This window comes from Aptenodytes forsteri, unplaced genomic scaffold (genome assembly GCF_000699145.1).
Source record: "Aptenodytes forsteri isolate BGI_AS27 unplaced genomic scaffold, ASM69914v1 Scaffold108, whole genome shotgun sequence".
Taxonomy (NCBI): Eukaryota; Metazoa; Chordata; class Aves; order Sphenisciformes; family Spheniscidae; genus Aptenodytes; species Aptenodytes forsteri.
The window spans coordinates 4,842,761-4,861,624 of record NW_008794448.1 but is presented as its reverse complement, the minus strand read 5'-3'; the positions used below and the strand labels follow the sequence as shown (position 1 = coordinate 4,861,624).

The following is an 18,864-nucleotide window of genomic DNA, read 5'->3' as shown; positions in this document are numbered from 1 at the left end:
CTTTATTGTTTGAGCTGACCAGAACCAATTTTGTCTGCAAAGCAGCTACGATGTCTACAGAGCACTAGCTTTCAGTCCTACTGCACTTCCATCTGGGTCTGACCAGGCAGTGAACGCTGTGAGAAGAGTCTTTCCACACGCTCCTGTATTTTGTTTCACTTGTGGTCCTGGTGAAATCCTGAATTATTTTGAAGAGCAACAGATGGCATGGAGGGTGAGGGAGCAGGAATAAGAAATGAGGAAGGAAAGTTAACTGAGAAGATCTGAATTTCAAATAATTTGCTTCGTTAGTGATCACTATCTAGAAAGCCAACCACAAACTTGTTCCACCAAGACATTTTCAGTCAGATAGGATTCCTTCTTTTCACTTGCTTATTTATGAACTTATTTTAGTGTGTTCCATCAACTTCTGAATTCAAACTCAAAAAATAAATAAAGAAAAATGTTTCTTTTCTGGCTGTAAAAACTTGGCCTTGAATGGGCACACAGGATTCTGAGCCCACACAGAAAAGGAGACAAGTAATAGCTCTGACAGGCTATCCTAGAAATTTCTGCTTTAGAGTGGGATATGTCCAGTTTTCAGTAAAATGAGTCTGTGTATTTCTCTGTGCGTGTTACTAAAAACTTATTAAATGTGGATTTCTCTGGAAATCTGAGAAGCATGTGAAACAATAGCCAGACATGAATAAGAGAAGCCTTCCACCAATATTCACTGCTGAAAATACATTCTATTAAAAATAACAGAACAAAAATGCATCAATACAATTGTATAGAGAAAGCAGAATGAACAGATACTGGCAAAATAGAAAATCAAGGCCTTTGAGTGGTTAATACTTAAAGCCACTTAAGATAAATGTGTTCATATGAATACATGCACAAATACACTCATGTTTTTATATTTTCAAATACAGGCCAAACCCAACTGGGATTTTTGCCTACATAAAACTTGTCAGAGTTGGTCCAGTTATGCATGTGAAGTTACAACAGTCTAACATACTTTCAGAGTTTCAGATAATAGTGTTCAAAGATTCAAATAGCATTATGATAAAATTTGCCCCTTGGGCACGTGTCAGTTTAAATACCTGTTCTCATCAAGTTCTCAGTCTGCACTTGTTCTCAGTGGAGTGATTTGGATTTAAAACATCTTTCAAACTGAACTTGATCTATGTTTTAATAGAAAAATAGCCTTCCTTATTCTTAATGTCAAAAATCATAATTTCTTTGCTGTTTAAGCATAACTGTTTCTATTAACAGTGATGGCTGTTAAAGAGCCTATAGTTGCCAAAAGTAATCAATATACAGTATCTAGAATCACCAAGGTGTAAAAATTAGAGAAGCATACTATAAATACCACAGATACCTTGTTCACATCTTCAATTAGAATATGACTTTTGATATTTTTGCAGTAAATATTACAATATGTTGGTTTAAAAACGTACCTATGTTTTATAACAGGACTGAATATTGTGCTTAATAGTAGATGCAATTTAGCTGCAAAAATATGACTTTTAAAATGTGGCTCTCTACATTTTATACTTAGTAGTGAGCTTAATAAACCAGAGATAAGGTTACTTTTAGATTCGATGGAAAAAAATGAGGAGCTCTGCTACCGTTTTAGAAATTTGGCTTGTTGAAGATTATTAAAATTATTTTCGATACCATGAAAACAACACTGTCATACAGAATTTGCAGCAAATATGCAAGGAGATTGATGGACATATGAGAAAACAATCTCTGTGAGCTAAAATGGGACCCAGGTTTGCTTAACTAAGACTTCAGGTTCATAATTTCATGAAAAACTAGCAAAATATTTAGTTAACTTGTGATATAGAGAAGTTTTAACAGGGCTCATGTAACATGAAAGAAAAGGTTTAGGATGGAGCTCATATTCATTTGCCTTCTCTTATTGCAGTCCAAACAGTGGCTGCTTAGCTTCATTCCTTTCTCTGTGAAGGGAGGCTCTGAATTAACCACAACATTGTTCCTCCTGCCCACTAAAAGGCACACAATCAACGACTCGGGAGAAACAGCTTCCAGTAAATAGCAGTGAATCTACCATGTGGAAGCTGACTGCACATCCAACAGCCCTAAATCTTTTTTTGGGCACCTCTGAGGTTTTTGCTTTCAATCATTCAGAAAAAAAATCTACAACTCTTTGAACAACAGAAACATTTTCAAAATACAGCTCTCCCAGATACGTAACATTTAAATTCTTCTATCAGCTGAAAATGACTTCTAAAAGCAATGGTAAAGTGTTACTAATCCATTTACAAGCACATCTGCATAATCCTGCACCTTAGCCATTTAAAAATGTAGTTATTATCACAACATATTACCCCCAAAACAATGGATTAGATTCATCCCAGGTGCCCTCAGTAATGCAGGTTGTGGATTTCCAGCCAGTGGGGAGGAAGGCAGTGGGGAAGAACCGCACAGCCTCTTTCCCTGTGAAGCAGCCCACCACCAGCACAGTCCACAACAGGCTCACAGAGGCACAACAAGATGAGGCTACCAAGGACATGATTTGATTTACAGCGTTTCCTGGAAGATCTCAGCTGTGTAAATCCTTATCAACAGCCAGCTGGAATGTAACATTCTTCCTCCGGAAGAGGAACAGTAGTTCTGACACCTGCCTCGCTCAGGGTGTGGCGGGGAGAAAGCCCTTGTAAAAGAGCTGACCAAAGGAAGGTTTTAAGGTTCAGTTTGCCTGTGGCTGCGTTTGTGAAAAAGGCCCTGGTCTAATGACTCTAAAATTCAAATTTTACAAACTTGGAAACTTACAATCTTTCACCCCAAAATTACTTGCTCAGTTAAAGCATTTTAACTAAGCAAGAACTTGTTCAACTACATAATCCCTTTACTCTAGGATAGACACAAAATACAAGACAAAAGAATCTTAGCAATTTTATGATGGAGAGAGGGTATTCTGTGAATATTATTCTGTATGCAATGTATCAATTTAAGATTGCATTCATTTAGAAACTTAAAGGAAACATTCCGTACATAGAAGAGTACATGGCTACTTTGGCTTTGCACGGGTTTTTGAAAGCTTCTGCTTATCTGAAGAAAATTTCGCTTCAAAGTGTGATAAAGAGAGGCACTTTCTTGGCAAGGCACAGGTTTTGTCAATAAAAAACCCTGTACCAAAAAGGTACTAAAAGGCACTAAAATTCTATTTTTCTTTCTATCTATACTAAAATTTTCACGTAAAATTTTCCAACTAATTCTTAGAGCCTGGTACAGTACTTTCAACAAAGCCTTTCTGCCCAGTTGTCATGATCACATCTTTGATACCCTTCAGTAGATGCCGTTTCTCTGTATTTCTTGTTTCTACAATTAAGACTCACTATAAGTCAGTCCCATTCCATTTTCCCTATTCAGGCTGTCCTTTTACTGATGCCAGCTTCTGCTACTACACTTATTCTAAAACACCCTTCTGTTTCCTTTTATTCATCCACTCTAAAATGGTGTGTAAAATTATGGTTTCATCTCTCAAATCCTTCCTGAAGATACTTTTTGTTACAATGTTACTTGCAGAACAAAAATATCCAGATCCAAAAATTATATTCATGAACTAACTGTCCAAATGCATGCTGGGAGTAGAACTTACAACTGACCCTAAGAATACTGTTCCATACAATTTTGAATGAAGGAGAATGTCTACTAGGGGCAAATGCTATTAAGATTTGTGTACTTTTCAAGGACATTAGTTACATGATTAACTTACAAGCTCTTCAGAAAGCAATGAACTTTTCCACCAAACTATGAGTTAAACAGATCAGGGTAATATTCAGGCAGTAACACTCACAGCCACTAGATAAGAAAGTACATCATGTTATTTTTCAATACCACTCTTTACTGTTTATCAAAAGCAATACTGTTCCAGTAGGCCTACCCTGATGGAGAAGAAGTGGCCCAATTTTAAAGAGATCAGTTACAAAACAAATGGTCTCAGACATCTCCAGAAGGTGAAAAACCACAAGATGCATACAAACATTCCTCCTATTTTCCAGATATTTTAGAATATTACTTACTATTTCCATCAGAAGAAAACCCCTACTGTCAGCTAAGTGTCTTAAGATTCTGAAAGAAAGTCAGCTGTGTTATATGTCATGTTTACTACTCATAATGTTAGATCGGTACTTGTTGGAATGTATCATGGCAATTCTGAGATTTATTTTTAAAGGTACTTCTCAATAGGGTAAGAAGGCAAAACCTTATACCCTCCATTTTAAGCTGAATACAGTCATTACTTGTTTATTTATAAAAAAGGCAGAGTAACAGTTTTAGTAAATACTTGAAGAAGAGATCTCATTGTTTTTCTAAGATTGTACAGAGAATGCAATACAGTAGAAGAGCTTAGACATCAGAAATATTTAAAATCCCTTAAGTCTTCTACAGCAATCACTATAAACCACTATGAAACTTACATACAATAAAATGAAAAATTGCATAAGCAAAATCTGAATTCTTGAATACAAATGTTGACAATGTATTTCTAGAGTACAGAATGTCCCTCTCTCCCTTCCACTCTCCATTGCTCGCATAAAAGATGCCATAGCGCTATGAAAACACGTTTAAAAAGTCCTAAGGGAAAAGTTTCCTAGGGTCTTTGAAATTCCTCCTTTTCCTATTTCTTTACAGATTTCTAACACCAACACTGTTCCTGTAGTTTCTCAAACAAGGCAAAAAGTAAAATACCCTCTAGATATAATCTTTAGATTTCCTATTATACTTCTCAGGTTCCTTTTGGCTTTTGAAATAAATGCAAACTGAAATCTACAGTTATATTACCAACTGCATTTTAATTTTAGTTAATCTTTCGGCATGAAAAAGTAGATGGTATTTGACTGCACTATTGCCCATACTTACAAGAATCATATAGGAATGTGATTTAATGAATGAAATAACCTGAAAATACTTTTTGTTTGGTCATTCTTTTGTCTACTTGTGTTTTTAGTTAACAGTAGGCACAAAAAAAGCACTGCTTCAGCTTCCTATCTCTATGATAAAAAGCACAGGGCAAGGAGCTACCACCTATCTATATGAAAAAATTTACTGCAACATAAACCATGCCTCCATTTCTCCCTTTTCAAGCAAATATTTGAATGTAATTATTCCAAGCTAGGGATTCCATAATTTTCATAGCAAAACCAAGCTGGATTTTAGAACATTTTTTATGTGATAATTTTGATTAAGCAGTTAGACTTTTGGCCATGGATGAGTCAAGCTGTTCAGAGTTATAGGGTCATATTATTGGCAGGGTAGAAACTTAACTTTGAGCTAGTCTGTTTACTTTAACAGACCTAACTATGAAGCCAAGTGTTGCTCCACCACCTACTTCCTAAAGTAAGAGCTATGTGGCACAGGAGCATTTTCCACCATGCAAGTGATGAGGGATATCAGTTCAAATTGTGTCTCCTGCATATAGGTCTTTCCTGTATTTTTGTTTCATTGTTATCCTTGGCTCTTCCTCCACCACCTCTAAGATCATTCTTGCTATGTAGAATTATGGTAAGAAAACACCAGAACATTTCATGTAATCCTAGCCAAGAGTCACCCTACAAACTACTCTCTAGGAAGCACTGAATATCAATGCAAAGAATTGTCTGGCATCAGAATCTGAAAATCTACTCAGCACAACCTCTGTTATTTCTAGAAACAGGAATCTTGAATTTTTCTATAAATTTCAGCCTGCTGCATGCCAAGATGTTAACAGTTATTGGATTGCTCTGCTGCATATTCTTTGCTTAGGATGCATTGGAAAAATCAACACTTTCCAATGCATCCTCCCCCAACCACCTTTGCTTACTACTGATGGTAATGAAAGGTCATGGACCCTGTGCCAGAAGTTTCTGTTGTGTGTGGTGTCCCTACACTGCTTGCACCAATTTGAATAAGCATGTTTTGTATTTAAAATGCTCTTACAAATATTAAGTTTGGCAACTGGTGAGTACTATAGCCCTCTTTAATAATTAATATCCACAAAATGATGATAGGTGTCAATACCTTATTCTTAGAGTACTTGTTGTGTACATGCACATGCACTATTATGGAGGACTTAAACTCAGAGCAAAAAGATTTGTGAAAAGGCGTATGACCTTCTTCCCACTACAATGGCCATCCCCTAATTAAGCAATGCATCTGATAGTCATTAACAGGAATGAGATAATGAATCACTTTCTCTCTTCTTTGTTAATTTGCTGTAACCAAGCGGCTAATGGATGTCAGAGCTGAGTGATTGCACTGATTATAGTGATTTATAGTTGCAACAAAACAATTTAAAACCATTCTGATTATTCATGTTAAAGATGCTTTATGTTTTGTTTACTAAATGTTTTATGTTCCCCCTCATGCCCCTCTACACACAATGAGACAGGTCTTCCTGGAAAACTTGAAAGTTCTAAGATTTTTTTATTGTTTCAGAGTAAGGCATTTCATTTTGTTTATTAAAAAAAAAAGTTTACCCAGTAGAAATGAAAAGCCTTAGGGTGGAAAGAAAACTTCAGTGGTGCCTAGTTCAAAAGAAGACGGAAATAAGAGGAAATAAGGCAAACTTCAAGCCACTTACCTTAGGGCTCCCAGTCCCTTCCTCATTCTCTGCAGACACATCAGTAGCCAGTATCTCTGCTTTGATGATATCCAGAGCCCTAAGAATCCAGCTGTGTTGCCGTTTGATTTGCCTCTGTAGTTCCTTCCATTGACTTGCAATCATCTGCAGCATGTCCTTCAGTCCTTCTCCAAAATGAAAGGGAAAAAAGTAAAAGCTGTAAACACAACTGCATCTTTAAATATTATTCTTTATTCAAAGAATTAGCAGGATATTTAAAAGAATAAATGCAACAAGAATGTTAATGTATTTTCTCAGCAATAAAACAAGCATTACTATTGTTCATACTGCAAAACGATGCTATAGGGTCAAAACATTTCTTTTAGCCATCATGTTAAATGTTAAATTATGTTTCAGCCGACAAGTTCAAGAAAAGGAAAATCCCACATAAACTGTGATTTCTATGCAGTAGGGAACGCTATGGTAATCTCACCCTCTAATATCTAGTCTTTATCTTGAAACATTTCATAATCTTCCAAATACATTTTTCTGACCTCCAACTCCTGTAAATATTTTCTGTAGTTTACATATTACCATTTTCTAAGTATATGATGACATGCACTACTCTTCTCTGCTATGGCTTCTATACCTTTTTGGAACCATACATAGAAGTTACTAATTTCCTATAGCTTTCACATTACACAGATCTGTCTGATGCTGTGAAACTATAGAGGCACAATGTATAACATGATCAGAAAACAGCAGACCAAAGGGTAACTTCAACCTGGATGAAAAGGATGCTAAGTAGGCCAAAATTAAGATGGCATTCCGTAGCAGTATATGCTGATTAAAACCTATTATCATACAAGTCACGCAAACATCTAAAAATATAGGGGATGGTGGGGATAGAGAAAGGGAAATCAGTATATCTCTCCCCCTCCTCTCGATTTAAGGCCTCTGCAGAAAAAGACAAGCCTAACCAAAGAAAAAAGGTACTTTTAATTTTAATCTAGTCCTCATAAATATATTAAAATCGATGTAAGAATTAGTTTAAGTGGCAAAATAAAGCTTTACCAATGCAATTACCCATGCAGAATATGTAAAAATATATATATATTTGAAATCCTAATTCATTATCTTAATGTTATTTCCGTGGCACCTACATCAAAGAATGTGTCAGTGTGAAGTTTTCAGTGATGTGATTTCAATTGAAACTCAGCTGAGCAGCAAGACCAAAATAAAATGAACAGACTATTTGCAGGCAGTATTTCATTTTATAAGTATCACTGCATTGTATGCAGTATATGAAACATTTATAAATCTTGAAGGTCAATCTGATAATGTAAATATTAATAATACATAAGGAAGTGAATATATGCAGTAATTTACAGCAATGCTTCTTCATTCTTTAATAGTCTGGAGACATAAAGACTTGCAATATTTCAGAAGGATTTACCTGATTTGTGAGATACAATAAGTTCAAGAAGTTGACGTCCTTCTTCTACCACTGCTTCTTTTAAAGCACAGTGGCTATCTACATTCAACTTAAAACTCTGCAAAAAAAAGAAAAGAAAAAAAAGAGAGAGAAAAAAATTCAGTATCAGTCATTGGAGAGGCAGTTATCATAAAACACACGTACAAAATTACTTGCTGCTTTTTATCAAGAACCACATCCCTATTTACCCAATAGCCAAACTAATTTGTGATACTAAAAGCTATTGATATTTTGGATCTGGGCTCAAAATGTTTCCATTAGATCAGCAAAGTGCATCTGTGTTGAAACAGCTGACAAATCTAGAAATTCATTAGGTTTTATGAAAAGTCACAACCCGTAGGCTATATCTGGAGTAACAGTGTTCTATAAAATACACTAAATTTATGCCACCACATATGAGCTCTGTTTTTTTCAGATTTCAGATTGAAATGTTGGTGATAGCACTATTTATGAAACCATAAAAAAATTACAGCATTGAATATATCGGCCTTATGTGCGCTTATACAAATCTATTAATATTGTGTTTCTGAGTTAACTCTCATAGCCATGTTCAAAGAACAAATCAGACTGCTTTAGATCTCTGCATTCTTAATTTGCAAAGCAAGTATTTTTCATCCTTTTTTGCACTAATATTTTTACTAGTTTACAAAGGATCTCTGCTTTAACAGTGATTAAAATATTTTGCTTCTTTTTTAATTTATTTTTTATTTTTACAAATTGCATTAAAATCTAGAAATAGAGAGAGGAACTGGAAACATGATCTACTATATGTTATGCCATTTCATACACCCCGATAAATTGGATAAATTTGTGAATTATTTGCCAGAGCTTCTCACTCATACTTGCGTGTAAGAAAGAGAAACAAAATACAATAAAGGGGTACTTGCTGTATTTAATCATAAATCATGTGCAGCCCTGAACACACACACACATGCAACTCTTGTTCTCTTTGAAATGTCTACGGAATGAATGAAAACAATATTTGACCCCTTGGAAGAAAAGAGTTTTGCCTTCTCTTGGGAATGAGTTAGCTGGCAGACATAAAAGGAGACTTTGCAAGTGCGCGTTTGTAGCTTCTGGTTTTTATAAAACTTATTTATACTTCTCCAAATACTAGTGACCATGCTAGTACTGAAGGAGCAGACATCACAAAATACTCAAAAGCCCTCATTTCTTAGGGAAGCAACCATTTCCTTTCTTTCCCAACTCCTGTAGTCAGGCTGATTGGCGTAGCAGAAAATAATATTGCCAGAACGGTAATAAAATGATGTTCTTTTACTGTATTTGTCATGGTTGAAAGAGGCATATTGCTCAGACAGACTCTTAACAGTCTTTCAGGCAGCAGTGTACCTGACAGTTAGTGACAGAATGTTTTTGAGAATTCTCCATTCAAATAAAGAGCAATAAACAGGAATTTTGCTACCTTCAGTGTTTTGTCTAGCCCAATTTTCCTTGTATGGGCATCTGAATATATTGTTTTGTACCAGCTGTTGAACAACTGGGTCAGCCAAGAGAAGTTAAAAAGGAAAAAGGATGCCTAGTTTATGTCTGGCCCTTTCTTAAATCTGGGTTTATGAACCCAAATCTAGAAGTTCTTTTTCCTTCGTAAGAGCATGTCTGAACAAGCACTGACAATATTTAATTTACTGTTTACTTAAAACAGGCTTGTACTGAATAGTTTGTAATCATGCACTTCACAGGAAATGCACTACGCGTGTGCCTCACACAGCAAAAGAGAACCTAAAGGACCTGAGAGTAGGTTGTGTAATTTCATGTAATTGAAGTTGAGTATAGATGCAGCTGGATGTGGCAGTGTCTCGAGATGATGTGGATGTGTTTGATAGGAAAATTGGAAAAGATGAGGTATTCTTTTTCATTAGGAAAAAAAAAGAGACTTGCTGTCCTAGAAAAGATTCATTTAACATAGCGCACCAGATACTACAATACAGCTTGATTTTCAGGTGCACCTATTAACCAGTAATAATGTTAAACTGAAGAAGCAAAATATGATGAATAAAGATGGGGCCAAACTTTTGGGTTTTGACTAGCAATATTCTCCTTGTGCAAAATTCTGATTTTATGGATAAATTATGCGTGGCACAAATACCGTGAACATACATGAAATTTAGCAGAAATAAACTCTTATCAGCACAGAGGCATCAAAAGGAGGGAACCATTCGTATAAGTATAAATACAAACAGAAGCAAAGGAAATTGTCAATTGATGTAGTGAAGTATGAGTTTTGGCTTTAGAATTATATATGTATATATAATTTCTTACGGGTGTTAATTTCCTAAGAAAAAGGAACAAATGGACAAGGAACACTGGAAAGAATAGCCCTCAATCAGTGCATCAGTGCTCGTGGTTCCTCATACCTGTGGGGCTGGAAATGTGACACGTGAAAAGGGCAGACAGAGTTGAAGATGTAGCAAGTATTACATCTATATACAATGGAGAGATGCAAATCTGCACAGCTAAAGATAAAATCAGACCAAATACTTGGAATGGAGGAGGACCTTCAAACACAGAGGTCCTCTCCCATCCTGGATATTTCCCGTTCCCTACTGTTTACTTATGGCATTTGGAAAATTGTAACTCTAACAGCGTGTGACCCAGGTACTCTGCTCCCCTCCTCTGATCTTCCCTGATAATGAATGGAGCCTTCGCATCTGAAGAGAGGAAAGGAGAAGAGGGGGGAAGTCAATTAATCAAAGCCGTGTTTCCAGACACATTTGCAGCTATGGAGCAGTCTAAATATCACACATGAGCACATATACATTATGGAAAATGCATGTGCGTTGGCCTGACAGCAGCTTTTTAAACAACACATTAATGTCATCCCTAGCACTACAGTGTATATAATGTAGTTTACAAGCTGCAACAAGCAAAATTTCCTTATGAAGTTCTCTGCACTTTTCCCAGTCACCATGCACCTATATATAAATAACAATATTATTTAGCAAGGGAGGAGAAGTGAGGCAGGAACCATGTACTTTTATTAAAGCTACAGAACTGTAAATAAACAGGAATAAAGACTCCAAAAGTGTAAGTACAAAGCCCCAGGAGTGCTACTTCTGTTGACTGCACGGGGCAAAGGAGCTCAGCCTTCACCAGATGAAGCTGACCCCTGACTTTTAGGAAACTGATGGATCCATCGGACAACAATACTGCAGAACCTCCACGGGGAACAAAGCAGCACCTCCTGATCTACACTGGGCTCTGAGCACACTAAAAATAAGAGAGCGCTTTTCCAGCATATAAGAATCTCTCCCTCTCAGCTTATTTGTCTGTACAACTGGGGATGAGAAAAATTATTTGAAAAAATATTTATTTGAAGTTCCTCTGAGGATTTATTTTATGGCTGTAGCTACTTAAATTTAGGAAACTTCTATTGAGTAGTTATCCTACAGTATGTACATATCGAGCTCTGATATACAATCTTTCACTGTTTTGCAACCTTGTGTTCTTAGCAAATCCTTGTAATTTGGTAAAACACGAGCTGGGTCTTGACCTATTCATATCTGCAGCAAGGACAGACAACTATGAAATATTTTTGTTTCCAGAGGCACACAGACTTTGTATAAGCATGCAGGTTTTTTTAAGCCATGATGTGTCCAACTATTTCCAGTGTACTTTGTGTCTCTGAAACCACACATAAGCAACTAGGTATCATGTGAACCTACAATGTATACATAAGTATAGATTAGTTTAAATGACACAGCAGTTTACACCTATTGTCAGATTAAGATACTGTGTTAAAATAAATATTTTAATTTTCTCAGTCAATCATACTATTAGCATGTGTGGTGTACTGGGGTGCCCCTGAGACCTAATTTTCTTGAGGTTCATTTTTCATGTGTTTAAATACCTTTGAGAAAAATATCACTGTTTCTAGGGCATTTATTTTTTAGAGCAATGGTACAGACAATTTAAATTACCTAAGTGACCTATGATTTTAGAATTTGAAGCAGAAAGCTTAATTTAAAATTTTCTAATAGTAATTTACATTTTTTAGAAAACCACAGTATTACTAAAACATGGACTTCTATACTTAGGTACAGTTGAATGTATATTTTGGCTAAGAACATAGCACTTTCAATTATAACACTTACTGTGACAGATATAATTCAATTGTGAAATTTAGAGTGATGGGAACAGTTTCTGCTAGAAAAGAAATGGCATTCTTTGACTAAGACAATCCTGGGAGGATAACCAAACTCCCACAAATATTAACAGCAATGTTATGTTTTGGATAGGGAGACAGTTTCAACACACAGTAAAGTTCTAAGAAAATGGAGCAACAAATGTGTGTCACTTACTTATTAAATATATGCTATATACCAATAAACTCCAGGGAAAAAAATGTTGAAATTTTTTCTTTTTTTTTTCTAAATTACCACATTTCATTTGTCTTAAAGGGAATATGACTTAAAACAGGTCCTGAAAATTTACTCTTATATTCTTAATAAACAGTTACTTTTGCAACTGTATTGGTCCTGGCACAGTTACCTCCCAATAGCTTGCTATGACAAAATACCGAGATATCAAGTACTGAATTCAACTTTTGGTTATGGAAAGGTAGCTGTCTACTGACTACTGCTTTTTTTTTTTCTTCTTGAGGAGTTCTGACCACACAGAAAGTCTCTGTTTGGTCACTGCCTAGTATGTATGTATTTGAGTTAATAACCTAATAAGCCATGTAATAATGTAGTGGTATTGTCATACTCCTGAACATTACCTACCAATGACATTCAGTAAATCAAGAAAATAACTACCATGTAAGCTGCCCTTATACTATCATGGAAATGGTCACATATTTAGCATTCTAATGACATAATACTAAATACATAATTTTTTGGTCAATGGTTATATAAAATGGATATTCATATGCAATTTGTACATGGAAAAAGATCCTATCTTCTGTGAAATAGTGCATTTCACACATTACATCTACAAATATATCATCAAACTATTTGACCTTTTAACAATTGGGAAATATCTTACTTAGGAAAGCCTCACATTATTCATCAGGGATATAAAGCCTACTTAGTATTAGAAGTCACTAGGATATGTTTTCCTGGGAATTAAATGTTACATGTGAAATAGTTCCAGTCAATGTCTCCTTTGTTCATGTTTTCCATAAAACCTAGGTGATGATAAAGAATTTTTTATTTTCTTCTTTTAAGTTGTATTTCTAGCTGAGTGACACTCCACCTGTTAAACAGGACACAAGCACTATGGAAATGCTTTATGCAGCTCCATAGTCAAGGTTGATTTTTACCACGATAGCAGGGATTCTACCTTTGGCTTTTAAGAAGAACATGGTGGATTCTCCTCTGAAGCTGCAGCACCCACTAAGAGTCTTTTTCTTCTCTCCCCAAGACTGAGAACATACCCTCCCTATAGCAATGATGGCCAAGGGGCCAATTATTACCAACTGCTAAGCAAGTACCTAATGCCTAATACAATATGACCATCATTTTTCTTAGATGAACCACACATTATTTCCTTCTGTAACCAATGGGAGCTGGTAGATATTTTTTAAGATTGAATAGCTAGTGGAAAGAAGATGTGGTCTTCTACCCCCTGCAACAACGAGAAAGCTTTAAAAGACAATAATTTCTTGGGTTTCTCTGGCGGTAATTCCTTCCACTGGCATCTGTAGGCAACTAAAAATGGGCAAAATAACAATACCAATGTCTATGTCAATTCACATATAAGATTATAATCTAAAATGCCTTTAAAATTGACATAAAACTGATCTGGGAACCTCACTACTGAAATCCCATAATCATCACCTCATGCTGGCATTGTGCCACTGTAGATGTAGATCAGATGTAAGATGGACTGCTCAGACAATTTCTTTGTGTAAGTTTATCATTCTTTTAAACATAATATTAACTGAACATTCTGAGTTCAAAATGTTTAGTAATGAGATAATTATAGCAACCTCGGGAATGATTTTACCTTCTGATCACTGATACACATTCTCCACCTTTCACTTGATCTGAAAGTCACAGTCTTCTGACTCCTTTTTCTACCAAGATGACATTTGTCTGACTGATCTTACATGTTTCTAGGTACACTTCTTCCACCTGGAGACCCACCATGCCCGAAAGCTATTTCATCAAAATATGCCTAAGTTGTATTGTCCTACCACATGCAGAAAAAAGCCAACCAAGAGAAAAGAGCTTTCCAACCCAAAGATAAATTCATGGGGCATAGCAGCCTTGGCAAATATGGAGTTATTAAGGGAGAAAAAACATATACATATATATTATTTAAATATAAATTTACTAACTTAAAGACCAAAAAGCACTCACTGGCACTAAATAACACTATGTAGTTTTAGAACAATCCTTGAAGGATTTTAGTTCTATTAAAATTTCAGGGGAATATGAGGGAGATGTAATTTGCTTTTTATATATGTACAGATATAAGGTTTTATGCAATTTAAAGGTGAACTAAAATGCCTTCTTAGCAAAATATATGTAATAAACTGAGATCCCAAACTATTAACCCAATTCATCTGTAGAATTAAGAAATGAAAAAAAAAAAAATCATAGGAGATGCAAAGAAAAACATTTACCAATCAAGACCTCCATTCATGCCCTGAATTTTCTATTTTTCTACTGAAAGCTTTGGCATTGCAAACACCAAAACACAGACAGCAATTGTATTACTTCTAGTACTTAAAGTGGGAATGATATTATGCCTCTGAAAGACATAGCACAGAACCCATGGGAGTGCACCATAGCTCTTGGCAGGTAAGTAAAAGCAAATATAGTTTAAATATTGCTGAAAGTGTGCTTTCCTTTGAGATCCTGGCATTATATTCTTTTAATGATTTCTAATCTCAGAATTTTTTAAAAAATAAATTTCATTTCACTTTCAAAAACAAATTACAGACTACATCTACATTAATCGTAGCAGCATACTAAAATTTCAGGCAATAGCATACATTTTAATAAACATAAAAATTACAATTAACAGAGTACCTACATAAGCATTATGCAATTTATTAATAAAATAAACATTACTTTCATATAAAATTTTTAAAGGTGTTTCAAAAGTTGTTACAATGATAAATTAGTGTAAAGAGCATGACCAAGTTGTCATTCAAAGAGTGATTATTCTGCAATTGCTATAAAGCTTCTAAGTCAGAACTTACATAAAATACTTTTTCACTGAAATTTCCTGATCAAGTTAGTTCAAAACATTTTATAATGGCAGTTTGATTTCATTATATTATTATAGGCACTGAATCCCCTGCATGCAAACAATTTCTTCTGCAGGCCAGGCACACAATGGACCCAGTGGAATCCCTAACTTTCACCGCTCAAACTTACAGTATCTGTGTTTTGGGATACCTCACAGCACCCAAGAATTTTACAGTTTTGGGTGGTGAGACTTGAGAGAGGATGAAAATTTGTAACACTGCCAAATCAAGTTACCCTGCCTTGTTCAGCTTCACCCACAAGTGCAAATGAATGTAAACATTTCCCAAAGTCTGAACAATCTGGATTTTAATGTGCTCTATGACAGCGTTTGGCCTTGTTTTCTAAGAAAACTACATCAGGTATTTAATACACACTCAGAGGAATATACCACCCTCTATATTCTTGCATGTAAAAGAACCCTGTGTTTTAAGGATCTCATTGTGCCCTCCTCCAAAGGAATAAACATTAGCTTAAAAGCATCCTGGATATCGGTGAAAATAAAATTCTATTTTTTTAAACCTCAGACATAGTGAATTAAAAAAAAAACAACAGAGCAATACAGTTCTTGAGACATAGATCAAACTTGTTCGTACACTATATTTCCATACACTTAGATCAAAAGACTTCAAAATCCTCACAAGTGATAGAGTTTAGATCTTGGACATTACAATTTTCCCCTTCCCCTTCAGTAGAAAGAGCAGAGCTACTTTAGGATGACGTCCTAATATGCTTTGCCTCTGGTTTAATGCCTCCTCTGTCCAGAGATAGCTGCGGCTCTCAGAACCAGAAAAGCTGGGACAGCCTCCTGTGGAGCTAGTTAACAACTAATACGTTACAGGCAGGCCCAACAGTGCTAACTTTTATTATGGGGTCCTATCCCCTTCCTATGCACAACTGTGTAAATCTGGGGTGGTAGCAAAGAGAAGAAAAGGAGTCCTGGGAAGGTTTGAACCAACCAAAAAACCAAGTAAATGCAATATCCTTTTTTTCTTCACAGCTGTACAAAGTACCTACACAAGGTTAGGTATCTACAAATTTGGAAGACAGGTTTAGAAAAAAGTAGTACTGTTAACAGTATTCAAGCCATTCAGTCTCTGGGACAATTATTAAGAAATTATTGCTTATGCTACAGGCTTGCACAAAATAAACCTCCTGAGTGGGACGGTGTGGTAATAGCTGGTAGCAACAGTATGGGAGGACAGTAAATGGACAGTCCCTTCCTTCATTAAAAACACACATAGTAATAACAGATCTCCATCACAACAGATCTCCTACTTCTGTGAAGCTGGAAGCATAAACATGGCCCACTCCTTCTCCTTACAAAGAAAAGATACGTGTCATTTCTTCTTCATTGCATGACCTTATGGGAAACAATTTTAGACCAAGTGCGGTATTTCTGTATTGGTCAGGACAACAGTACTGTGGTTAGCAGGATATACACCTGGATTTTCTCTTATATACATGATTTTTCTCTTATTTAGTTACCAAAAAAGTCACTGAAGTTCAAAAGAACAGTCCAAACAGTTTAGAAACCTCTATTTCTCCCACTGCCCGCAACTGTACACTCTCTGGCTCCAGACTGTAACACAGGTACAGCCAAATGTATTAAATGACAGCAACAGTTCCTTTTGATGTTCTCGGGCACTTTAACTGAAGAAACAGAAAAACTTACATAGAGGTTATTGGGTTTACAGATTTTAAAAGCTGAATAATAGTCACAACTGACAATGTACATGCATTCCCTTTGTTTAAGGTTGATGTCTCACTTCCTATTAAGTCCTTTTATCTGCCTGTTATTTGAAATCTGATGGGTTTAGTCTATATCTCTGATTAGTATGTTCTGCAGACTGCTTCCTATATAAAAGGACATACATTCAGGAACGCGTGCATACCCAAAATGCCTTTCAAGATAACAGCATAAAATTCAGATTTTCAAACTAACAATAGGCCGAACAGATTCAAACCAAAGTCCTTAGAGAAGCAAGAGATCAGTCCACTCATGGTGCTCAGACTCTTTAGCACCATCATCCTGCAGATACTATTGTGTATTTTGAGGAAAAAATCTAAATTGGCTGCCATGGACATTGGAAATGCCCATATAGCAAAAGCACAGTACATAACTTAGCCATTTCAGAGGCTTTAATACCTTTAATAAAATTACTGTTACCACCGCTACCACAAAGACAGCCAGTAGATTAGCCCAAGGCATGTGTATTTAACCTTATTTTCAGTGAGAACAGGCATTTAATACTTCTCTAAACTGACATTTTTCAGAAAATGAGATTTTCCAGGGAGATGAGAATGATTTTTTTTTTCAGACATAGCAGACTTGTTACAAACAGACGATCAGTTATCATGAGATATCACGGAAGCATCATTACTTCACCAATACAATTTCTTAAACGTGAAAATACAATCTATTTTCTGTATGAAAGCATTTGCTGTTTACAGCTAAGAAAGTGCTGAGCCATGATGTGGCCAGAAACATTTATACTGGTCACAGGAAAATTCTTATTTCATTTCTCTTTAGATAATAAAACTCTCAAAACTCCCATATCTTAAGAATAATTTGGTTTTGGAATGGAGATGACATCTAAGCTTCCTATGCAGAAGAGAAGTAAATGCTAGTGTGAATCAACTTGTATAATTTGTTTTGAAATATTAGTGATACTTTCTTTATATTTTTAAGACTGTAGCATGTAAAGTCATCACGGTGACTGAGAAGGTTAATATAATGGAACAATTCTGGGCTAAAAAGCACTTTAATATGGCACAAAACTTGCAACTAAATTGAAGTAAAAATTACAGACAGGGATCAATTTATTAGAAAAGAAAACCAAGAAATTTTGATTCCTGGAAATGATCATTTAGCATATCCAAACAACACGTTGTACTACAATGACTCCATGCAATCCTAGCTGCTTGTACTTTCCACAGAACAATATTTGCTATTCTAGTTGCAACTAAACAGAACATATTTTTGCCTAAAAAAAACAACAAACAAATAACCCTGATGTGAACAACTAATTATTTTCAAGGAGACCATCCTCCTCCATTCTTTCCATGAGTGACAAACAATTCCTCCTTGTGCTATCTGGAAAAACAAGAAACCACCGGCTGCCATCTTTTCTAAGAATATCTTATATCCAGAGTTACAATGAGAATAAAGTGAAACATTGAGAGCAGCCCTGCCGAGAAGAACTTGGGGGTACTGGTGGATGAAAAGCTGGACATGAGCCAGCAATGCGCGCTCGCAGCCCAGAAGGCCAGTCGTATCCTGGGCTGCATCCAAAGCAGCGTGGCCAGCAGGTCGAGGGAGATGATTCTGCCCCTCTACTCTGCTCTGGTGAGACCCCACCTGGAGTACTGCGTCCAGCTCTGGAGCCCTCAGCATAAGAAAGACACAGACCTGTTGGAGTGGGTCCAGAAGAGGGTCACAAAAATGATCAGGGGGATGGAACACCTCTCCTATGAAGAAAGGCTGAGAGAGTTGGGGTTGTTCAGCCTAGAGAACTTTGGGGAGACCTTATTGCAGCCTATCAGTACTGAAAGGGGGCTTATAAAAAAGATGGCGACAGACTTTTTAGCAGGGCCTGTTG

At 36.0% G+C, this 18,864-nt stretch overlaps 1 protein-coding gene across 1 annotated transcript in view; it reads right to left on the bottom strand.

The window, feature by feature from the left end:
• Nucleotides 1-18,864, bottom strand: part of AKAP6 (A-kinase anchoring protein 6) — a 236,437-nt gene that overhangs the window by 139,191 nt on the left and 78,382 nt on the right. The window contains 2 exon segments of the mRNA XM_009290373.1: nucleotides 6,572-6,735; nucleotides 8,007-8,103. Of these exon segments, the coding sequence (XP_009288648.1) occupies nucleotides 6,572-6,735; nucleotides 8,007-8,103 (261 nt within the window).